The following is a 22,248-nucleotide window of genomic DNA, read 5'->3' as shown; positions in this document are numbered from 1 at the left end:
CAGAAGACGTTGGTTCCATGATTATTTTAGAGATTTTGAAGGAAATGTTAAAAGAAAAAAAAGAATAGGATATTAATTAAATAAAAATAAAACTTCAAGATACTCAGTGTTCTCTTGCTTAATCATTTTTCAACATATCTTTTGGTCACCCGTTTGTACCAGTTTCTACATTAGGCACATGAAATGCAGGGTAAAATATCACTGTCCTCAAAGAACTAATAGTCTGCTAGGGAAACTAGATACATAAACAAAGATGAGGTTGGGCACGGTAGCTCACGCCTATAATCCTAGCACTCTGGGAGGGGCCGAGGCAGGTGGATTGCCTGAGTTTAGGAGTTCAAGATCAGCCTGAGCAAGAGCAAGACTTTGTCTCTAAAAAAAAAGCCGGGTATTGTGTTGGGCACACATAGTCCTAGCTACTTATGAGGCTGAGGCAAGAGGATCACTTGAGCCCAGAGTTTGAAGTTGCTGTGAGCTATGACACCACAACACAATGCTGAGGGCGACAAAGTAAAACTCTGCCTCAAAAAAATAAAACAAAAAACCCCAAAGATTATTTGCTTCTATTATTTGCTATTCTATATAAATTAAAAAAGGAATCACCTCAGCAACACACAGCATCTTCAAACACCATGTGTTCTAAATCTTTGAGCTTTCTCTTAAGCATTGATTAGATAGGCTAAAGTTTTATATGAAAAAGTATGAGAAAATTGATACCAAATAAAAGTGAAATCTTCCACAGTTTGCACAGGAGGAAAAGGCAGTAGTATAATAGTGGAATCTATAATTGAGAGGTGAAGGCTATGACCAGCCTGAGAAACATAGTTAAACCCAGTTCTATAAAAAATGAACAAATTAGCCAGGCCTAATTTGGCCTGGAACTAGTGCATACCTCTAGTTCCAGATACTCAGAAGTCTGAGGTAGGAGGATCGTTTGAGCTCAAGAGTTTGAGGTTGTAGTGAATTATGATGTTGCCACTGCTCTCTAGCTCAATTGACAGAGTGATAACCTGTCGCACACACAAAAAAGCAAAGGCTGTTTAAAGAAATACCAAAGAATTCCCTGAGTTTTTATGTCACTTTTAATGTTATCTCATATTTTTAATTTCTACTGTCACAACCAAGCCTGTTTGCTTGTTTTTCCCACCTTTGTCCTTAGGGACCACTTTTCCTTCTCAGCCTTTGAAGGTGGTATCATTTTAGAGGAAAGAATATCGATGCCTAAAGATATCAAAACTAAATCATGAAACAAGTAAAGTGGTTATATAAGCTGTGTTTGAATAATGTTTTATAAAAAGCAGTCATAGTACATCTTTGTGAGATGGGAACTTTAGCCCCATTTGATACATGAGGACACAAGATCAGAGAGTTTAGATTACTTATGGAAAGTCACACAGCAGAATAACCAACAGTAGGAAACAGTATCCACTTTAACCTTTATTAAATAAGACTTTGCAAATGATAGAACTCGTTCAACAAATATTTATTGAGACATAAGCTAATAGAATAGAATAAAGATTCTATAAATAAACTTGCACATATATAGTCAGCTTATGATAAGGTAACATTGATGTACAGTAATGAAAGGATAGGCTTTTAACAAATGGGGTTGGACCAATTGTATAGCCATATGGGGAAAAAATGAATTTGGGTCCCTAACTTATACCATACACAAAATATTCAAGATAGGTAAGAGACTTAACACATTGCCACACAGAAAAGAATATTTTTCCTTGGGTCCACGATGTTTTATCATGAAAATAGAATAAAAACTTTGAAAACAAAATGATCCTAAAACACACATCAGTTAAAAAGTAATATAAAAACTTGAAAATTAGTAATATAAAAAGTAATGTGAAAACTTGAAACGTAGTTCATAACTCACATGGCAGTTAATGTTAAATATGCAAGGTAAAATTATAAAACTTATGGAAGATTGTTTATATGACTTTATCTTAGACAACTCAACTATTTCTTAAATAGGCAAAGATTTCTCATAATAGGACAAGTTAAGAATTGTACCAACCATAAAGGAAAAAACTGACAACTTACCTTCATTAAAATGAGTTAATTAAAAGAATAAAGTAACAAGGCAAGCCACCAAGTGGGAGAAGATATTGGTAATACATACATACAGTAAATGACTCTATTCAGAATACATTAAAAAAGTCCTACAGACCTATAAAAATAGTCAACTCAATAGAAAAATAGGCGTGACAGAACCTCATGTTTGTATAGATACTTATGGGGAAACTGAGGCTCAGTGAAACTGTTTGACTTATTGAAAATCATAATCTACACTTCCATAGTCTGATCCCAACTATACTGCTTTTTTTGTCTCTATGCCATTGAGGCCTTCATCTCTTCCAAATCTACACACAGTGGTGATGTGCATTTTGAATAGTGAAAATGTGCCCTAATTATTTGTTAGATTTTATGAGAATGGCTATGTAAGTTACATATATGAACATTGGACGTATGTATATAATTTGTGGAAGCATGAGGGCTATCCAGAAAGTACCCAGCCATGTGTGTCTATTTTTCATATTATATAGCTGGATACTTACCAGATAGCATTTGTATTTCACTTTATATGGACTTAAAATCAATTATATATTAATTTTCAAAATTTTAAAATAGCTTTAGAAGTAGTTGGAGCCTTCCTGAAGTATGGCATATCCAGGTTCTCTGTCATAATTATCTAATTTCATGTGTCTTCTTAATTACTTAAAATCTGGAAGACAAGAGATGTGACCTTCATGTGGATGATTAAAGACATTGTAATAGTAAAAAAAAAAAAGTAGTTGTAATGGTTCAAGATCTCACTATAATGAAAAGGTAAATCAAATGATTATTCTCAGTTTCTCATGCTACTGCCAACGAGTAAATGTGGGAGATTGCTTAGTTTTCATTACTTGTGGGGTAGTTCTGGAGGAAGTTAGGATATTAAGAAGATTGATTAAAATGAAGTTGATGGATTTATTGCTTTCAAAAGTTACCAGATAAGCCATTTTTATTAAGGATGTACTTTAAAGCAGCGGTTCTCAACCTGTGGGTTGCAGCCCTTTTGGGGGTTTCCTGGGTATCAGATATTTACATTATGATTCATAACAGTAGCAAGATTACAGTTATGAAGTAGCAACGAAAATAATTTTATGGTTGGGGTCACCACAACATGAGGAACTGTATTAAAGGGTCACTGCTTTAAAGCTTTTGTGTTTACCTGGATGGAGCTGAAACACGTTCTATTTAGTAAAGTATCTTAAGAATGGGAGAAAACATGAGATGAAAGCTATGTTAATTAGTTGGACATAAGCACTCCAATTTGTACAAATAATCAACACATTGAATCCCACAAAGGCATTCATGATCTATGTATATTTGACTTAATAAAAGAAAAAAAAAAGAATGGGGGGGGAGAAAAAGAATGTACAACCAGCCTCTCAAATACCTGATAACATCACATCTATTTGAACTTTTATAATAATTGGTAAACTGAAACAGTATACCATAGAACAAAAGAATCTAGGCTTTCTGGAAATGAAGAAAATCCCTAATGGCATTGAACCTTAAGGTAAAACAGTAGCTAGATTAGCAACTACTGGCATGGGCCATTTCTAGAGGGGATTGTGGTTGTTCATATGAGATAGTGACTGTTTGTTTAGTATTGCCTTGAGAACTCTTCTTGTGATATGCCACATACAACGTACAGTATAAGAATGATTGTTTTGTGGGACAAGAGATACAGTAATACACCAGATGCCTCCATTAAGGCATTCAACCCCCAATTTTTCCTCTCTTTTTTATTTGCCATAGAGTGATTCTCATCAGTTCCGTGTCATGGCAGCTGTCCTTCGCCACTGTTTACTAATCGTAGGTCCAACTGAAGACAAAACAGAAGAGCTGCACAGGTGGGTAAGCTCTGTATTGCTGTCTCAATGAAGGACATCAACAGTTCTTGTCTTTATGCATCTAATTCTCATTGTTTATTATAGGAAAGTGAAATAATTACAGTAGATCAGGTAACTAGTAAGTCAGAAATCATTACCGTAGAAATCATAATCATGCCCTGATGAGAAATTTTTATTTGCCCCTTTGACTTTGTTATAGTTAAGTCTCAACAAGAGAAGATCATTTAGCTATTTGTTGCATTCAACAATAAAATTCAGAATAACAGTAATAATAACACATTATTAAATACCATGTGGCATTGTGCTAAGTACTTTATAAAAATTAACTTCTTTTAGTTATTGGTCCCAGTTTATGAGATAGGTACTTCTATTTTTCCCTTTCAATAGTAGATAGAGAAATTGAGGCAGAGAATCAAGCAATTTCTCCAAGATCACACAGCCCTAATAAGAGGAAAAGCTAAGATTTGAACCCTGCTTTTATTATAATTATTACACTTAACTAATGCTTACTAATTTTAAGAATCTTCACCAAAATATATGTCTTAGGCAATGATAATTTTTTTAAAAAACTTGTTAAGTATTAAAATATATAAAAATATATTTTAAAAAAACATAAAGTATGTTGAAAACACTATAGTTCAAGTTTTGTGACTTGTTAGAGCTTTAATAGACTACTATTAAAATGTATAATACTCTCTGGGCGTGGTGGCTCATACCTTTAATACTTGCACTTTGGTAGGATGATTGCTTGAGGCCAGGAGTTCAAGACCATCCTGAGCAACATAGCAAGACATAGCTGAGGCAGGAAGATTGCCACGGCCTAGGAATTTGAGGCTGCAGCGAGCCATGATTGTACCATTGCACTCCAGCCTGGGTAGCAGAGCAAAATCTTTCTCAAAAACAAACAAAAAAGGCTACACAATATACAAGGCATGTCCCAAAAGTCACCGTACATAGATAAAACAGGAAATTGTCAAAATTGACAAAATACTCATAGAATTTTACAGTGAGGTGGCCAACAGATAGGGAATATTTCGTAGAATTTTGTAATGGATATTTTGTTAAATTTTGCTGCATTTTCACTGTGTATATGACTTTTGGGACACCCTGTACATGTAACAGAAAATAAATAAATAAATGCTCATTTTGGCAGCACATATACTAACATGGATTTTTTTAAAGGTGTAATTTTTTCCTATAGCTACTAATCAAAGATTCCTTTAATTCTCTTAAGACTATCTTTAAAAAGTAATTGGATTAACTACAATAAATCGTATCTTTAAAAGATTTTTTATTATTGATACATTGTAATTTTTTATCATATTCAAGAGACACTAGAAATCTAGACACTAAAAGTCAAAGAAAATGGGCTTTATAAGCCCAGGAATAAATTGTTGTTGGTTTCTTGTGGTGCTGTTTTTGTTTTTTGGTAAATCAGATATTGCAAATTACATAGTCACATGAAGTGCAAGGATATGAAGCTTTATGACAAGAATTGCTACACTAGTTACAAATACATTGCCGAGGACATCTCTGAATGACATAGAACTCAGTATTTGTCAAAAGAGAGCAAAAACTACACAAAGTTTTTAAAATCTAATTTTTTTACAAAGTAATGAGATATATTTTTCTCTGTGACATTTGCTGTTTTTCTTTAAAAAATTGTTTTCATCTTAAAATTGCTTTGATAAAAATCTGCTAGCTTTACTGTAAATAAGAAGGAGTATCCCTAGAGCCACAGACAGGATTTATGAGTATTTCTCAAAAGCTTTCCTGGGAGATTGAGGTTGTTGCTGACTTAACAGTTCTCTCTGGGATGACCTTGTGTGTCATTTTAATCAGAATTAAAGTGATTAGTATCATTTGAGCAGTAATGACTCTAATCCATTTAAATATAGAGAAAACGGCATGAACCTCAAAGGGCTATTTTAGAAACCTTATTAGAATTCTAATATCTCCTGAATTCTGCTCCTCTGTAATGACTCTAAAACAAATTTTTTTGTGTGTGGCACAAAAAAAATAAAAATAAAAGATATTTCAAAGTAACATCTTCTTTTTTTAAATTATATATTTGTTTTTTACTTTTGTTTTTTTGGGGACTTTTTTAAAATTTCAGAATCTTACAGGGGTGCAAATGTTTTGGTTACATAAATTGCTTTTGTACAGTTTGAGTCAGAGTTTTAAGTGTACCTTTTACCCAGATAGTGTGCATTATACCCTTTAGGTGTGAATTTACTTACCCCTTCTTGCTCCTCCCAACCACCTGATTTCCATTGAGTGTTATTTCCATATGTGCACATAAGTGTTGATTGATTAGTTCTAATTTAACAGTGAGTACATGTGGTATGTGTTTTTCTATTCTTGTGATACTTCACTTAGAAGAGTGTTCTCCAGTTCCATACAGGTTAATACAAGAGGTATTAGTTCACCATTTTTTTATGGCTGAGTAGTACCACATTTTATTAATCCACTCATGTGTTGATGGGCACTTGGATTGTTTCCACATCTTTGCAGTTATGAATCCTGCCTACTGTAAAAGCTCAGGTGTCTTTTTAAATAAAATGTCTTTTTTTTTTTCTTTTGGTGAATACCCAGTAGTGAGATTGCTGAATCAAATGGTAGGTCCACTTTTAGTTCTTCGAGGAATCTTTCTACTTAACATAGAGGTTCTACTAGTTTGTGGTTGCACCAACAGTGTATAATAACAGTGTAGAAGTGTTCATGTCTCTCTGCATCCACATTAACATTTCTTGTTTGGGGACTTTTTGATAAAAGCTATTCTCATTGAAAAAAAAAAGCTATTCTCATTGGAATTAGATAATATCTCACTGTGGTTTTGATTTGCATTTCCCTGATGATTAGACACGTTAAGCATATTTTCTTTTTTTTTGATCATTAGTCTATCTTCTTTTGAAAAGTTTCTGTTCATGGTCTTTTGTTTTAAGGAAAAATGTAATGAAATAGATAATTCTGGGATGCATAGTACATGGTTATACACCATCATCAAACCCAAAGGGTTGTAATGATGATTAAATGAGAAATTTATAAAGCCCTCCTTCCCTGGCACTGAGTAAGCTTTCAGTAAATGGGAGCTGCCACCACCACTGCTACATGTTGCCCCCATGCGTCTTCTATTACTGTTAGAACAAGCATACTAGCTTTTATATATTTATTCTTTTTAAAGACATAGTCTCACTTTATCACCCTGGGTAGAGTGCCTTGGCGTCACAGCTCACAGCCGGCGCTCTACCTACTGAGCCACAGGTGCCACCCCATACTGGCTTTTAGATACAATATTTACATCACTTTGAAGCTTTATTTTTTTTTTAAGTTGTTTCTTGATTTTGGTATTTTGCTTAGGAACTTATGTCTGTGTTTAGCCTGTGATCATACAAAGAAATCTGTTTTTGTCCATCTAAGTTACTATGAAGACAGGAATGTTTATGGACGTGCATATTAGGAACCTATAAAGGTGCTTTAGGAGAAGAGTAAGTAACAAACATAGCCTAGCAGCTTTTTCTGGTATATTGTCTTTATAAGACAGTGCCAGGGAGGCACCTGTGGCTCAGTGAGTAGGGCGCTGGCCCCATATGCAGAGGGTGGCGGGTTCAAACCCAGCCCTGGCCAAACTGCAACAAAAAATAGCCGGGCGTTGTGGCAGGCGCCTGTAGTCCCAGCTACTTGGGAGGCTGAGGCAGAAGAATCACCTAAGCCCAGGAGTTGGAGGTTGCTGTGAGCTGTGACTCAACTGCACTCTACTAAGGGTGATAAAGTGAGACTCTGTCGCTACACAAAGAAAAAAGACAGTGCCATTTCTTTTTTCCCATAGAAATCAAGAGGACATGGACATAGAAATAAAATGAGTTAACTCACAGGGACAGTAGACCTTTACCTTCATTTTCACTAATCAGCATTTTAGGTGATTTTAAAAATCTTTTTTATTCTATTTCATTTCCTTTTGTCTATATTTACAGAAACAAGTAGTTAGTTGTTGGGATGAATCACCTTTTTTGCTACATTAAAGGACATCCTAATTCTGTTCATCTCTACTGTCTGCCTAAAAGTATTTTTAGCACTTCTATTCATAATCAATAATCTTTTGCATAAACAGCTTTCAAAATTTCTATGTAGGCATGGTTTTGTTTATTTTTGGAGAGAAAGGGAAAAATGGGGATGGCGTATATACTGATGAGAAGAGGAGAATGGAGGGCCAGATCTGATTTAATGTATTTTAGGCTTTCAATCTAGTTTATTTACTGAGTACATGGACATCTACAAAGCTTTTTATTGTTACTGTTTCTTTGTTTAGACTAACTCATTTTGTCTCATATTGAAGGAGACAATTTAGTACCTAATGACACCTTATTACAATGCTAAATATGTCTTATACATGGGAGTTGGAATTTTTCTTCCACATTTTTTATTATAATAAAATATACTTAACATAAAATTTGCCATCCTAACAACTTTTAAGTGTACAGCTCAGTGGCATTAAATACATTTATATTGGAAGCCAAGGTAAGAGGATTGCTTGAGGCCAGGAGTTCAAGACCAGCTGATCCACATAGTGAGACGTCATCTGTAGGCAGGCATGGTGGCACACATCTATAGTCCCAGTTACTTGGGAGGCTGCAGTAGGAAGATCGCTTGAGCCCAGGAGTTTGAAGCTGTAGTGATCTATGGTTTTGCCACTGTACTCTAGCCCTGATGACAGTGAGATCCTGTCTCAAAAAAATAAAATAAATGTATGCATACATTTATATGTACACCCAACACACACACACACACACACACACACACACACACACAGGCAAATAACATCACCACCATCCATCTCTGTAACTTTTTTCACTTTATAAAACTGAGACTCTGTACTCATTGAACACTAACTCCTCATTCTTATCTCTCCCCAGCCCCTGGTAACCAACATTCTACTTTCTGTCTCTGTGGATTTGACTTCTCTTAGGTACCTAATAATATGAGTGAAATTATGTAGGATTTGTCTTTTTGTTTCTGGCTTTTTTTACCTGCAATAATGTTCTCAAGGTTTATCCATGTTTTAGCATATGGTACATTCCTTCCTTTCTTTTCCTTTCCTCTTCAAGGCTGGATAATATTCCATTGTATCCATATGCCACATTTTCTTATCCACTTATCTATCAGTGGGCACTGGATTTCTTCCACATTTTATCTATTATAAATATTTCATGCTCTTAACTAATTAAAAACCCTGCTTTCCATTCTTTTAGATATATACCCAGAAATAGAATTGATGGGTCATACAGTAGTTATATATTTAATATTTTGAGAAGTCACAGCTGCTATACCATTTACATTTCTACCAGCAATATACAAGGGTTCTAATTTCTCCACATCCTTGCTAATACTTGTAATTTTCTGTTTCTGTTTTTTTAATTTCTTTGTTTATAGTGGCCACCAATGGTGTTAAGTTTTGATTTGCATTTCTCTAATGGTTACTGTTGATCATCTTTCATGTGCTCATTTGTATCTCCTCTAAAGAAGTATCTGTTCAGTCTTTTGTCCATTTTTTTCTTTTCTTTGAGACAGAGCTTTGCTCTATTGCCCATGCTGGAGTGGTGTAATCATAGCTCACTGTATCCTCAAACTCCTGCCCCAGCCTCCTGAGTAGCTCAGACTACAGGCATGACCAACATGCCCTGCTAATTTTTCTTATTTTTTTATTAAGAAATAGAGTCTTGCTGTGTTGCCCAGAGTGGTCTTGAACTCCTGGGCTCAAGCAGTCCTTTCTCCTTAGCTTCCCAAAGTGCTGGGATTGTAGGTGTGAGCCGTCACTCTTGGCCTCTTTGCCCCTTTCTGAGTCAGGTTGTTTGTTTTATTGTTGTTGAGTTTTAGGAGTCCTTTATATATTCTAGATATTAATTTCTTATTAGAAGTGATTTTTAAACATTTTTTTCTGTTATGTGAGTTTCTTTTTTTGATGTACAAAATGCTTTAATTTTCCATGCAGTCCAATCTGTCTATCTTTTCTTTTGTTTCCTGTTTCTTTGGTGTCATATCCAAAAAATTTTTGCCAAATCTGGTAATGTGAAGCTTTTACCCTGTGTTTTCTTCTAAGAGTTTTATAGTTTTAGGCCTTCAATTAAGATCTTTGGTCCATTTGAGTTAATTTTTGTATATAGTATTAGGTAAGTATCCAGCTTCACTGTTTTACATGTGGATATCCAGCTTCCCCAATACTATGTGTTGAAAGACTGTACTTTCCCCATTGGTCTTGGCATCCTTGTCAAAAATCTTGACCATGTATGTGGGGATTTTTTTTCTGAACTGTTTCTTCTGTTGCATTAGTCTATATGTCTGAAGGCCAATATAGCACATCATTCTGATTACTGTAGCTTTATGGTAAGTTTTGAAATCAAGAAGTATCAGTTCTTCGGCTTTGTTCTTTTCCAAGAGCATCTTGGTACCATTGATTTCTCAGTTTTTATATCTAATTCAGATGTTCCTCTCTGAACTTCAGACTCATATAGCTAATTTCCTATTAACATCTCCCCTGGGAGGTCTAGTAGACGTCCCAAACATAACATATTTAAAATTAAACTCTAATTAGTCTTCCGCTAAAAAGCTGCTTCTCCTACAGTGTTTCCCATTTCATTTCTGGCAACTCCAGCATTCCACTTGCGAAGGCTAGAACTTTAGATTCTCTCACACTCCACACTAGTCTTTGAAATCCTTCAAAATGTATCCAGTGAACCACTTCACTGTGTTCACTCACCTGAATTATTGCAGCAGTATCCTAACTGTTCTCCTTTACCTTTGATGTTCTACTGACTGTTTTCAATGCAGTAGTCAAAGTGACCCTTTTAATTAAGTTTGACTATATCACCATGCAAAACCCTGCAAAAGAATGCTTCCTGTTTCACTTAGCATAAAAACTTAAGTTATAATAGTTTATAAGGCTAATCTGTCTCCCAAACCATCAGATCTCATATACTCCTCTTGAATATGATGATCAGCCACACCAACTTTTTCAACTGCCTTTTAAATATGCCACCACTCCTCCCCTAGAGCCTTTGTTCTTGTTCTTATTTCTTGCCAAAATACTCTTTCCTTAGATACTCTCATTACTTACGCCCTGATCCCTTTAAGTCATTATTTAAATGGCTTATCCCAGTAAGGCCTGCCCTAACCATCCTATTTAAAATTGTAACCCATATGTACCTTCTGACCTTCCTGTTTTTTTCCTTCCAGCACATTTACCACCTTCTAGCATGTTATTTATCTTTTTTATTTTTAACTTTTTATTAGCTGTTCTCCCATGCTATAAAGTAAGTTCCATTAAGGCAGGAATTTTTCTCTATTTTGTATACATTACCTGCCTGAAACAGTATCTGACACAAGTAATAAATAACTGGATTAAGTTAGATAAAATGAAACTTAAATATTTACTTAAATCTGAAAATCTTTGGGAGATCTTTTTTTTTCTTTGCCTGAGTCATTTGATAGAAAGAGCATAGTATGAAACTTGAAACTAATATCATAATATAAATCTGATAAATTAAGGCTCAGTGCCCGTAGCACAGTGGTTACAGCGCCAGCCGCATACACCAAGGGTAGCGGGTTCGAACCAAGCCTGGACCAACTAAACAACTGCCACAAAAAATAGCCAGGTGTTGTGGTGGGCACCTGTAGTCCCAACTAGTTGGGAGGCTGAGGCAGGAGAATTGCTTAAGCCCAAGAGTTGGAAGTTACTGTGAGCTGTGATGCCACGGCACTCTACCCAAGGCAACATAGTTAAGACTCTGTCTCAAAAAAAAAAAAAAACAACTGATAGATTAAATTAATATTCTAACACATGAGGAATGATTGATGTGCAAGAAGCTGTGCGTGGTTAATCTATACAACTTGATAAATTTGGGTGCAAAGAATCACCAGAATCAAAGCCTTGAACTTTTTCATTACCTCAAAAATTTTCTTCCAACTATCCATCTCTCCTTCCTTCTTTCCCTTCTCTCCCTTCCTTCTTTCTTTCTTTCTTTTCTTTTGAGGTAGGAGGGGGACCACAAAAGGCCCTGAATAGCCAAAGCACTTTTGAGTAAGAATAACAAAGCTAAAGGTATCATACCACCTGATTTTATAAGATGCCACAAAGCTCCAGTAATTATAATAGCTTGGTTACTGGCATAAAAATAAACATATACAGTAGAACCTCTATGAGTTAACTATAACAAACTAGTCAACATACGGAGGTAGTCAACATAAGGAACTTCCATTAAGTACTTGTGATGCATGTCCAGTCTATGAAAATTAGGTCAGCTTAAGGAGGTGGTCACTGTAGGGAAGTGGTCAGCTATGGAGGTGGGGACAGAACAGAAAGCCTAGAAATAAACCTATGCATAAACAGCCAACTAACTGATCTTCAACAAGCATGCCAAGAAGACACATTGGGGAAAGAATAGTCTCCTCAATAAATGATGTTGGAAAACTGGATTTAAAGACTTAAATGTAAAATACTGAAACTTTAAAACTCTTAGAAGAAAACTCAGAGAAAAAGCTTATAGATATTGGTCTTAGCAGTGATTTCTTGGATATGATACCAAAAGCATAAATAACAAAAATAAAAATAGACAAATGGGATTACATCAAACTAAACTGCTTCTGCCCAGCAAAGGAGATACTCAACAAAATGAAAAAGAAACCTATGGAATGGGAGAAAATGTTTGCAAACCACTTATCTGGTAAGGAATTAATATCTAAAATATGTAAGGAACTCAATAGCAAAAAAATAAAACAATGAAACTGATTAACAGCAGGCAAAGGACCTGAATAGACACATTTCTCCAAAGAAGATGTATGTATCCATACATTGCTAATCATCATAGAAATGCAAATCGAAACTACAATAAGATGTCACTTCATACCTGTTAGAATGGCTGTTACAAAAAAAAAGCTAAGAGGCCAGATGTGTAATCCAAGCACTCTGGGAGGCTAAGGTGGGTGGATTGCCTGAGTTCACAGGTTGGAGACCATCCTGAGCCAGAGCAAGCTGGGAGTTGGGGAGGGCGCCTGTAGCCCCAGCTACTTGGGAGGCTAAAGCAAGAGAATCGTTTGAGCCCTAGAGTTTGAGGATGTTGTGAGCTATGATGCCATGGCACTCTACCAAGGGTAACAAAGTGAGACTTTGTCTCAAAAAAAGAAAAAAAAAAGATAACAAGTATTGGTGAGGATGCAGAAAAAAGGAAACCTTTGTACTCTATTGGTGGGAATGTAATTTAGTACAGCCATTATAGAATTCCAAAGTGGAAGTTTCTTCAAAGGAAAAAATAGAATTACCATATTACTAAAGGACATAAAATTACTATCTTGAAGAAATATCTACACTCCCATGTTCATTACAACTGCGGTTCCTAGCCTCCCACCCTAGGTGCCCATCTGTGGCCTGTTAGAAACCATGCCTCAGAGCATCATGCCTGAGTTCTGCTTCCTGTCCATTCCCCCCTCTCTACTCTTCCCCACCATGAGAAAATTGTCTTCCATGAAATTGGTCCCTGGTGGCAAAAAGGTTGGGGACTGCTGCATTATAACACTATTCAAAGTAGGCCGTATATATGTATAGAAACCACCTAAATGTCAGGGAGTTAATAGATAAAGAAAACATGGTACACACACACACAAGGGAAAACTATTCATCCTTTGAAATGAAGGAAATCTTCCCACTTGGATTTCCTCATAACATGGATAGATCTGGAAGACATCGTGGTAAGTGAAATAAAATAGACACAGAAGGACAAAACTGCATGATCCCAGCTAATATTTTTTTTTACTTTTTTTTTTTTTTAAACTGAATCTCACTATGTCACCCTCAATAGAGTGCCATGGCATCACAGCTCACAGCAACCTCAAACTCTTGGACTTAAGTGATTCTCTTGCCTCAGCCTCCCAAGTAGCAGAGACTATAGGCACCCACCACAATGCCAGGCTATTTTGTTACAGTTGTTGTTGTTATAGCTGGCCCCGGCTGGGTTTGAACCCACCAACCTCAGTGTATATGGCTGGAGCCATAACCACTGTGCTACAGGCGCTGAACTAGATCCCAGCTAATATTTTTTAATTTTTGTAGGGTCTTATTCTGTTGCCCAGGTTGAGCTCCTGGCCTCAATCAGTCCTCCCATCATGGCCTCCCAAAGGCTAGGATTACAGAAATGAGCCATCATGCCTGGCCCTGAGCAATCTAAAATAGTGACTCTCATAGAACCAGGTATTAGAAGAGTGGTTGGTTATCTGGAGCTAAAGGGAGGGAAAAATAGAGAGGTATTGGTCAAGGGATATAGGCTCTCCTATACAGCATAGAGCCTACATAGCAATATTAGCAATATTATATTGTATACTTAAAATTTGCTAAGGGGATAGAACTTCAGTGCTCTTACCACAAAGAAAAAATATTTTCAAAAATACATAAAGAGAGCAGAAGGAAACTCTTTTGGAGATCTTAAGATTTATTTATATGGACTCTCTAGGTGTGAAAAAAGATATGTGAGCTCCAGATATAAAGAAGTTTTCATGCATTTGACCAGGAAGATTTGTTAACAGCTATAGATCTACATGTGCCATTAACATGCTCTGCAGTGTCATTTGGTATTAAATTATGTTCAGTCCGAGGATTGATAGAGGTCTATATTTAAGATTGCCTTCTCTGTCCCACAACTAACAAGGCTTTAAGCAGGACATTAAAGGAACTCTAAACAGGCCTTGCTTTAACTCTATCTGCATATCAGGAGGGGGCTGGGAGCATGAGTGGGAGGATGTCATGTCCAAGTGATTAATGATCTCTAGGAAGCTGAAAAGGGGAGAGTAATATACACAGTATTTCTACCCCCTGGAGTAGGAATGCAAACACCATTGTGCAGATCTGTGCATAGTCACTGACTTCCTGGTAGCTGGAGAATTTCATACACTCTTCTACCACAAATAAAACTGTCAGAGAAGTGACAGAGCTCAGAAAGCTGGCCTTCCTTACTTAAAAAGAATAGCTCAAACACAGTGAGCCAGAAAATTAATTTTGTAGTTGTTTGGGAACGAGTTGTTTAATAAGAAATGAGAAAATGTGAACTTTTCTTGAAAAGCCTAAAACTTCCAAATATTTGTTGAATCAAACTCGTTTAGTTTCTTAAATTTACTGAATTCCTGGAAACTGCTTACTTTAAGAATGTGAAGGGGAAACATTCCTTTGTAATGAAATGACCCATCTTTAACTTTTTAGTCTGGTCTCGATGGTAGATTCAGACAATGATACTATGGATAGACTTCAGAACCTATTGCCTTATGTTTAGGAAAGAATCCTAACATTTTAGAATGCCTTGGACAATTTTAGAAAATAATTCAAAAGTAGTTCTTCTTTTTTCCCCAATAAAGCTGTGGTATTTAACAATTTCCAAATGCTTAAGTCAGAAACGAAACATTTTAAACTATAGATAAGAAGCTACAGATGTTTGCAAAAAAATCTTAAAAGAAAGTTTATACAAAAAGCATTGTACACTTGTATTATTTACAAATAACCAAAATTGGAGGCTCTATTTTACAGTTATTTGGTTTTAGTGAAGACAACCAAATAACTTTTATTTTATTAGAAATTATTTATTCATAGGACTTGTTAGATTATTTTTTGCCCTTGGTTCATAATTTTTCGATGTCTCATTTTTCTTCATTGTCTGTCTTTTAAATGAATTTCTTACTGATTTTTATTTTCCTGTAAGATGGAAAGAAAGAAAGGAAATATTCATTCTTGGGCAAATGGAGCCACACATTTTAGGGTAAAGGAGAGAAAAATCTTTGTGGTTTTTTTGGTTTGTTTTTCTGTTTGTTTTGCTTTATTTTTTAAAGTGTCAGTGTAATCTAAATTAAAAAGAACTACCATGCTCTAAATTAAGATAACATTAGATGGATTAAGCCCCGAGTTTGGCTTTCAAGTGGTTAGACTTTTAAATTGCATTTGCAAGAGTTTATTTTTAGTTAGGATGTGGTTATTTTTAGATTTGCTTCTCTGTCACTAGGAAATGTAATGCCTGTCTTTTCATTGTTGTTTATCAGGAAGTTCTGAGGCACAAGCGCATAAGATCAAGTTAGCATAGAGCACTACCTCTCCTTTTAGATGAAAGAATACTAACTAGCACTTGGAAAATATTTTCATTGAACATGTCTAATTTTTAAGTTGTTAGTGTCAGTTTAATCTTCTGTACACTGAACAACAGCACAAGGGAATGCCAAAAATACAAGGTTTGGGTTCCCCCTACTGGTGTGCATCCCAGGCTTAACGTGTTTATTAATATATAGTAGAAAGGCCTAAGAGATAAAGGTTAGACAGCTATGTTGACTTCACTTTAAAAGACGTTGAGTAAGAAAAAAAGCTCCCATTTCCCTTTCCTGCAAATGTCTCACAAAAAAATGGGATGATTCAAAAATTGTATTTTCTACATGTAGAGAAAAAACAAAACTTAATTCTATAATATTTAATTTTTAATGTTGTTGCCTCTGTGATAAGCTGCTTTGTGTTGTAATCTAAGGAATAATAAAACACCAATGGATCCACAAAAGGATTTTTTTCTCCCCAGGAGGAAAAATGCAAAGCTAACATTGTTGTCATAATAAAATTAAAGTATTAAAGCTTACTAATTCTATCTTAGCATTTCAGAAAGTGTCATGACATCATGTGATTGTGTCTGTCTATTTAACATCCGTTTTTCTGATTTGTCTTATGTGTTATTTGAAACAACTCTTTATTTTCTCTTAGTAAGTGCCAAATAATATTAATGGCTCATTTTGAAAAAGAAAAATTTTAATTGACTCCTAGAAGTCATTTCTGAAATTCTTATATTTGCATTTTAAAGAACTATTCAATCAAATTAAAATATTGTATTTTTAAATTGCTTTTCAGCAATGCAGTCAACCTTTTAAGCAATGTTCCTGTCTCTTGTTTGGATGTTCTCATTTGCCCGTTAACCCATGAAGAAACAACCCAAGAGGCAACAACTCTAGATGAACTGCCCAGTGATCAAACAGCTGAAAAAGAAACAGTTTTAAAAAACAGTACCATGGTATACAATGGCATGAATATGGAGGCCATTCATGTTTTACTCAATTTTATGGAGAAGAGAATAGACAAGGTAAGGCTGATAAAATAAAAGCCTTGGGAAGATGCTTTCAAAGAATATAAATATGCCATACTACAAACATACCAAGGAGCATGATTTTTAAATCTAAGTTTTTTTTTTTATTATTATTGAATGGTAACTATGTACGTTAATGCACTTCAGGGGTACAGTGTGGGGTTTTCACACACAATCCGAAACACTTCCATCAAACTGGTTAACATAGCCTTCGTGTCATTTTCTTAGTTGTTATTTTAAAACGTTCACATTCTGCTCTTAGAAAGATTCATTTGTACCCTTGTAAGATAAACCTCAGAAGTGATCCCTCCAATCCCCCTCCCTCCCCCCATTACCCCCTCCCCCCCTCCCCCCTTCCTATATGCTTAGAATCTAAGTCTTTTTGTAGCTGACATGTTGTGTAATTTTACTTTGGGAAGCATTTTATTACAATATATGATAAATTGCTGAAACCAGGTGAATTTATTTGTTTAATGCTGAAAAATTGTGTTCATGCAATACCAAAATTATGACCGTTCCCTGAAAACAAAGGGAAAATTAATTACTATTCCATGCAGGTACTTTGTAAGTCCTAGAATTAAAAATTACCTCCCAAACACTTAATACTAATACTTAAAAGACATCTTCCCAGCCAGGCACAGTGGCTCATGCCTGTAATCCTAGCACTCTGGAAGGCCAAGGCTGGTAGATTACTAGAGTTCAGGAATTCAAGACCAAACTAAGCAAAAGTGAGATCCCATCTCTGAAAGTATACTGGCATTGTGGCCACCAATTACCCAGGAGGCTGAAGCAAGAGGATTACTTGAGCCCAAGAGATTGAGATTGCTGTGAGCTGTATCACCGTGGGACTCTACCTAGGGCCACAAAGTGAGAATCTGTCTCAAAAAAAAAAAAATAGAGGCCAGCGCAGTGGCTCCTGCCTGTATTCCTACTACTGTGGGAGGCCAAGGTGGGTGGATTGCTTGCACTCACACATTCAAGATCTGCCTGAGCAAGAGTGAGACCCTGTCTCTAAAAAAAAAAAAACTAGCCCGGCATTGTGGAGGATGCCGATAGTCCCAGCTACTTGGGAGACTAAGGCAAGAGGATTGCTTGAACTCAAGGGTTTGAGGTTGCTGTGAGCTATGACACCACAGCATTCTACTGAGGGTGACAAAGTAAGACTCTTGTCTCAAAAAATAAATAAAAGAAGACATCTTTACTTAAGAAAAGACATTTTTAGTTTTCGATTTGTTGTAAGCTGTTTATTTTCTCTGCTCTGTCACTGACTTTATTGGGTAACTATATTAAAAAGTCCCATACATGGACCAGCAAAACTTTGCTTCATTTAAGTCCATTAGCTGAGTCAATGGAAACCCTAGAAAATGTAGGAAAATCAAGAAAGGTCAAAAATAAGCATTAATAAGCATGAAGATAACTGATAAAATGGAGATATTATTGGGTAAATAATTTTTAAAATAATTCGCAAGTTTTTTGTAGCATATCCCCCCTCAAAAAAGGTATGAGTTATGTGAAGGAAAGTAATACTATTAGAAACTAATGTAGCCTGCATGGTTTTCTTTCTAGGGAAGCAGCTATAGAGAGGGTCTGACACCAGTTCTCAGCTTATTAACAGAATGTTCTCGAGCCCATCGAAACATAAGGAAATATCTCAAAGATCAGGTAACTTCTTTGTATATTACATCTTAGACTTAATCTTAGGTTTGTAACATAGAATTAATGAACTGAATTTTCTCATAATGGTCTTTTTTTGGAAAATCAGAAACTCAGAAAAGTTAAGTATTATATCTTTGAAATCTTTATAACCAAAAAATAAGTGATTGTGTATTTTTGAGTCATTAATTTATACAACAAATGTTCATTGAGATCTACTGTGTGCTGTGTTCTGAGTATTGAACCACAGATGAAGTCTTTGCCCTTGTGGAGTTTATCTTATAGAGGGCAGACAAAAAGTAAACAAATATATGATACAATGACAGATAGTGATAAGTGTTCTGAAGAAAGATAAAGCAGAGGAAGAGAAAGGAGAGACTTTAAATGGGTAAGGAAAGTCCTTTCTGAGCTGATGATGTTTGAGTAGGAAGCTGGAGAAGTTAGAAGAGTACCTCTGAGGACATTTGGGAGAGGAATATATTGGAGAGGACAAGTTCAAAACCCCTGAGATGGGAAGGTGCTTAGGGAAAAGCAAGGAGGCCATTATGATGAAGGAACAGTACATATTGGGGACAGCAGTAGATGAAAAAAGAGGTAACAAGAGCCAAGTATGAGGTTGTATAGGAGTTTTTGATTCTCTCCTAAGTGAGAGAAGACAGGAATGTTTTGGTAGGGAAATGATATGATCTCTCATTTATAAAGATACTCTGGCTACTATTTGTACAATAGACTATAATGGACCACAAGTGGATGTGAGGAAACTGGCCCAAAAGAGAACTGATGGAAGTCTAGGAGGAGAGTGGTAGTGGGTAGAGTTTATATTTGGGATATATTATAAAAGTAGAGCTCATAGAACTTCCTGATAGACTGGAACATGGGTTGAGAAAGAAAAAGAATAATTAAAGATGGTTTTTAAACTTTTAGAGTATATCTTAAATTTCAAGTCTAAGACTTTGACAATACCAGTAACTGAAACTGACCTTTAAAATACCAATTTCTACACCTTCTCTTTGTACCCTCAAGCTGACATTCTTTCATCTTTATGAGGATTGCTAGTTTGTCATTTTTTTCAATGTTTTTCTTTTCGCTGTCTTGTCTTCTCTCCATACCCAGGCTAGATTTCACCTATAATTCCTTATTATAATCAGATCTTTTTAGGGGGGATGGGGTGGGGTGGATTTTTTTTTTTTTTTAAAGAGACAGAGTCTCACTTTATTGCCCTTGGTAGAGTGCTGTGGAGCTCTCAGCAACCTCCAACTCCTGGGCTTAGGCGATTCTCCTGCCTCAGCCTCCCGAGTAGCTGGGACTACAGGCGCCCGCCACAACGCCTAGCTGTTTTTTGTTGCAGTTTGGCCATGCTGGGTTTGAACCCGCCACCCGGAGTAGATGGGGCTGGTGCCCTACTCACTGAGCCACAGGTGCCACCCTTATAATCAGATCTTTCACCAGTACCCATGGTTGCCCTCAGTCATACTCACCTGAAAAACTCAATAAACTTGTTAAATCCAGCCTTATGCCTATTCTGGGCCTCCACTGAGCACTAAAATGTAAGAGAAATTAAAACAACCATATTGACTAGTCTACTTTCAATTTAAGACTACCAACCCCAAGTGGTTCCCTAGTACACTGCAAGATGACTTATTTTACAACTCTTTTTCTTCACATTTCCAGTGTTACTCCTCTGTTCTCGGTTCCATTTGTTGACTTTGTTTTCTAATTCACTAACAAACCAAGAAAAAACTTACCTTTCCACCACTGCATCTACTGTCTGCATCTGTTTTGCCATATCTTTTGTCTCCCCATCTATCACAATGGATGAATTATCCCTACTTCAGTCTATGGCCAGCCTTTATCTCTTTTCTTCTCACCTTTTCATGAACTTTGCCCCTCAATTTATTTCACCTTCCTTGAATATTAATCTTTTTTTTTGAGACAGAGTCTCACTATCTCACCCTTAGTAGAGTGCTGTGGCGTCATAACTCATAGCCACCTCAAACTCTCAGGCTTAAGGGATTCTCTTGCCTCAGCCTCCCAAGTAGCTGTGACTTACACGTGCCCGCCACAACACCCAGCTTATTTTTTTGTTGTAGTTGTCATTGTTGTTTAGCAGGCCCCAGGCCAGGTTCGAATCCTCCAGCCCTGGTGTATTTGTCCGCCACCCTAACCACTGAGCATGGGTGCTGAGCCCAATATTAATCATTTTTAATATTTTTTGATATAATATTTTTACATACTTCTGGGGCACATGTGAGTATCTGTTACTAATCATCATCTTCTTTAATGTACTAGATAACTTCTTTTAGCACCCAGACACATCTTCTAACTTAAAAAAAAGTAAAACTTTCTCTTAATCCCATTTTTCAAGCTGCCTTCTATTTCTTTACTCCTCTTTATGCAGTGTTTCTCAGATAAATTTTTTATACTCTGTATTCTTTGTACTCTTTGTTTGTTTGTTCTTTGTTTAAGAGAGAGAGGGTCTTGCTTTGTCATCTAGGCTGGAATGCAGTGGCACAATCTTAGGTCACTACAGCCTCAAATGCCAGGGCTTATTAAGCAAGCCTCCCTCCTCAGCCTCCTGTGTAGCTGGGACTACGGGACACACACCGCCATGCTCAACTTATTTTTTTATGTTCTATAGAGACAAGTTCTTACTATGTTGCCAGGCTGGTCTCAAACTCTGAGCCTCAAGCTTCCTCCCAAAGTATTGGAATTATAGGCATGAGCTGCTATGCCCAGCCCTTCTCATCTTTGATTCTTTCCTGACCCCTCTATAATTAGGCTTTCATGCTTTTCACGCCACTGTAAAGTATTTTATCAAAGTTACAATTGTTCTCACATCTCTTTATTTTAATTCCATGGTAGCATTTGATGTAAGTATTCCCTGCTCTTTTGAATACTTTCTTTAGTTGGTTTCTAGGACACAAAAGAGAACCTTTTCTTTGTTGATCTTCTTCCTCTTTCAGCCATAAATATTTGAGTGCTGCAAAGCATTGTTGGTCTCTCTCCCCACTCCTTTAGTGATCTCATTCAGGAGTCACAGTTTTGAAAACCATCTGTATTCTGAAGACTGTCAAATTTATGTCTCCAGGCCTAGCCTGTCACCTAACCACCTGACTTACATAGTGAACAGCTTACTCATATCTTTCCCTTGAATGTGTAGTAGGTATCTTTTTTTTTTTTTTTGTAGTAGGTATCTTAAGTTTAACTAGTATCTTGATTTCCATCCCCTAACCTATTTCTTCCCCTTTTTTCCACACTTCAATATATGATACCATCTTTTACCCTATTGTTCATTTATCATGATACAGAATTTCCCCAAATAAATGAACCAAGTTCATTTTTCCCCTTTATATTTATGATCAGATTTAGTAAGCACCTTACTATTTATAGAATATAACAATAGATGGTGCTGATAAGGAGAGATTAGAAAGTAGGGGCTCTTTGAGGAATTTACAATCTATTGAAAGAAGAGGAAGATACCATAAAAGCATGAGTAATCCTTTAAGCAAGATTAATTAATTTTTTTTTTTTTTTTTTTTTTT

At 36.0% G+C, this 22,248-nt stretch overlaps 1 protein-coding gene across 4 annotated transcripts in view; it reads left to right on the top strand.

Moving 5' to 3' along the window:
- RIC8B (RIC8 guanine nucleotide exchange factor B) overlaps positions 1 to 22,248 on the top strand; it is a 108,837-nt gene that overhangs the window by 44,361 nt on the left and 42,228 nt on the right. For all 4 annotated transcript variants that reach the window (XR_002771640.1, XM_003783277.3, XM_003783276.3 and 1 more), the window contains exons 4-6: positions 3,817 to 3,911; positions 16,822 to 17,050; positions 18,620 to 18,715. Coding sequence is in view for 3 of the 4 variants with exons in the window: in XM_003783277.3 (XP_003783325.1) it covers positions 3,817 to 3,911; positions 16,822 to 17,050; positions 18,620 to 18,715 (420 nt within the window). In the remaining variant the exon portion in view is untranslated. The remainder of the gene's footprint in view (positions 1 to 3,816; positions 3,912 to 16,821; positions 17,051 to 18,619; positions 18,716 to 22,248) is intronic.

The sequence above is a fragment of the Otolemur garnettii genome, unplaced genomic scaffold (genome assembly GCF_000181295.1).
Source record: "Otolemur garnettii isolate 467f Iridium unplaced genomic scaffold, OtoGar3 scaffold00007, whole genome shotgun sequence".
In the NCBI taxonomy this organism is placed as follows: domain Eukaryota; kingdom Metazoa; phylum Chordata; class Mammalia; order Primates; family Galagidae; genus Otolemur; species Otolemur garnettii.
The sequence above is the reverse complement of the archived record's forward strand: the minus strand, read 5'-3'. Positions and strand labels throughout refer to the sequence as shown.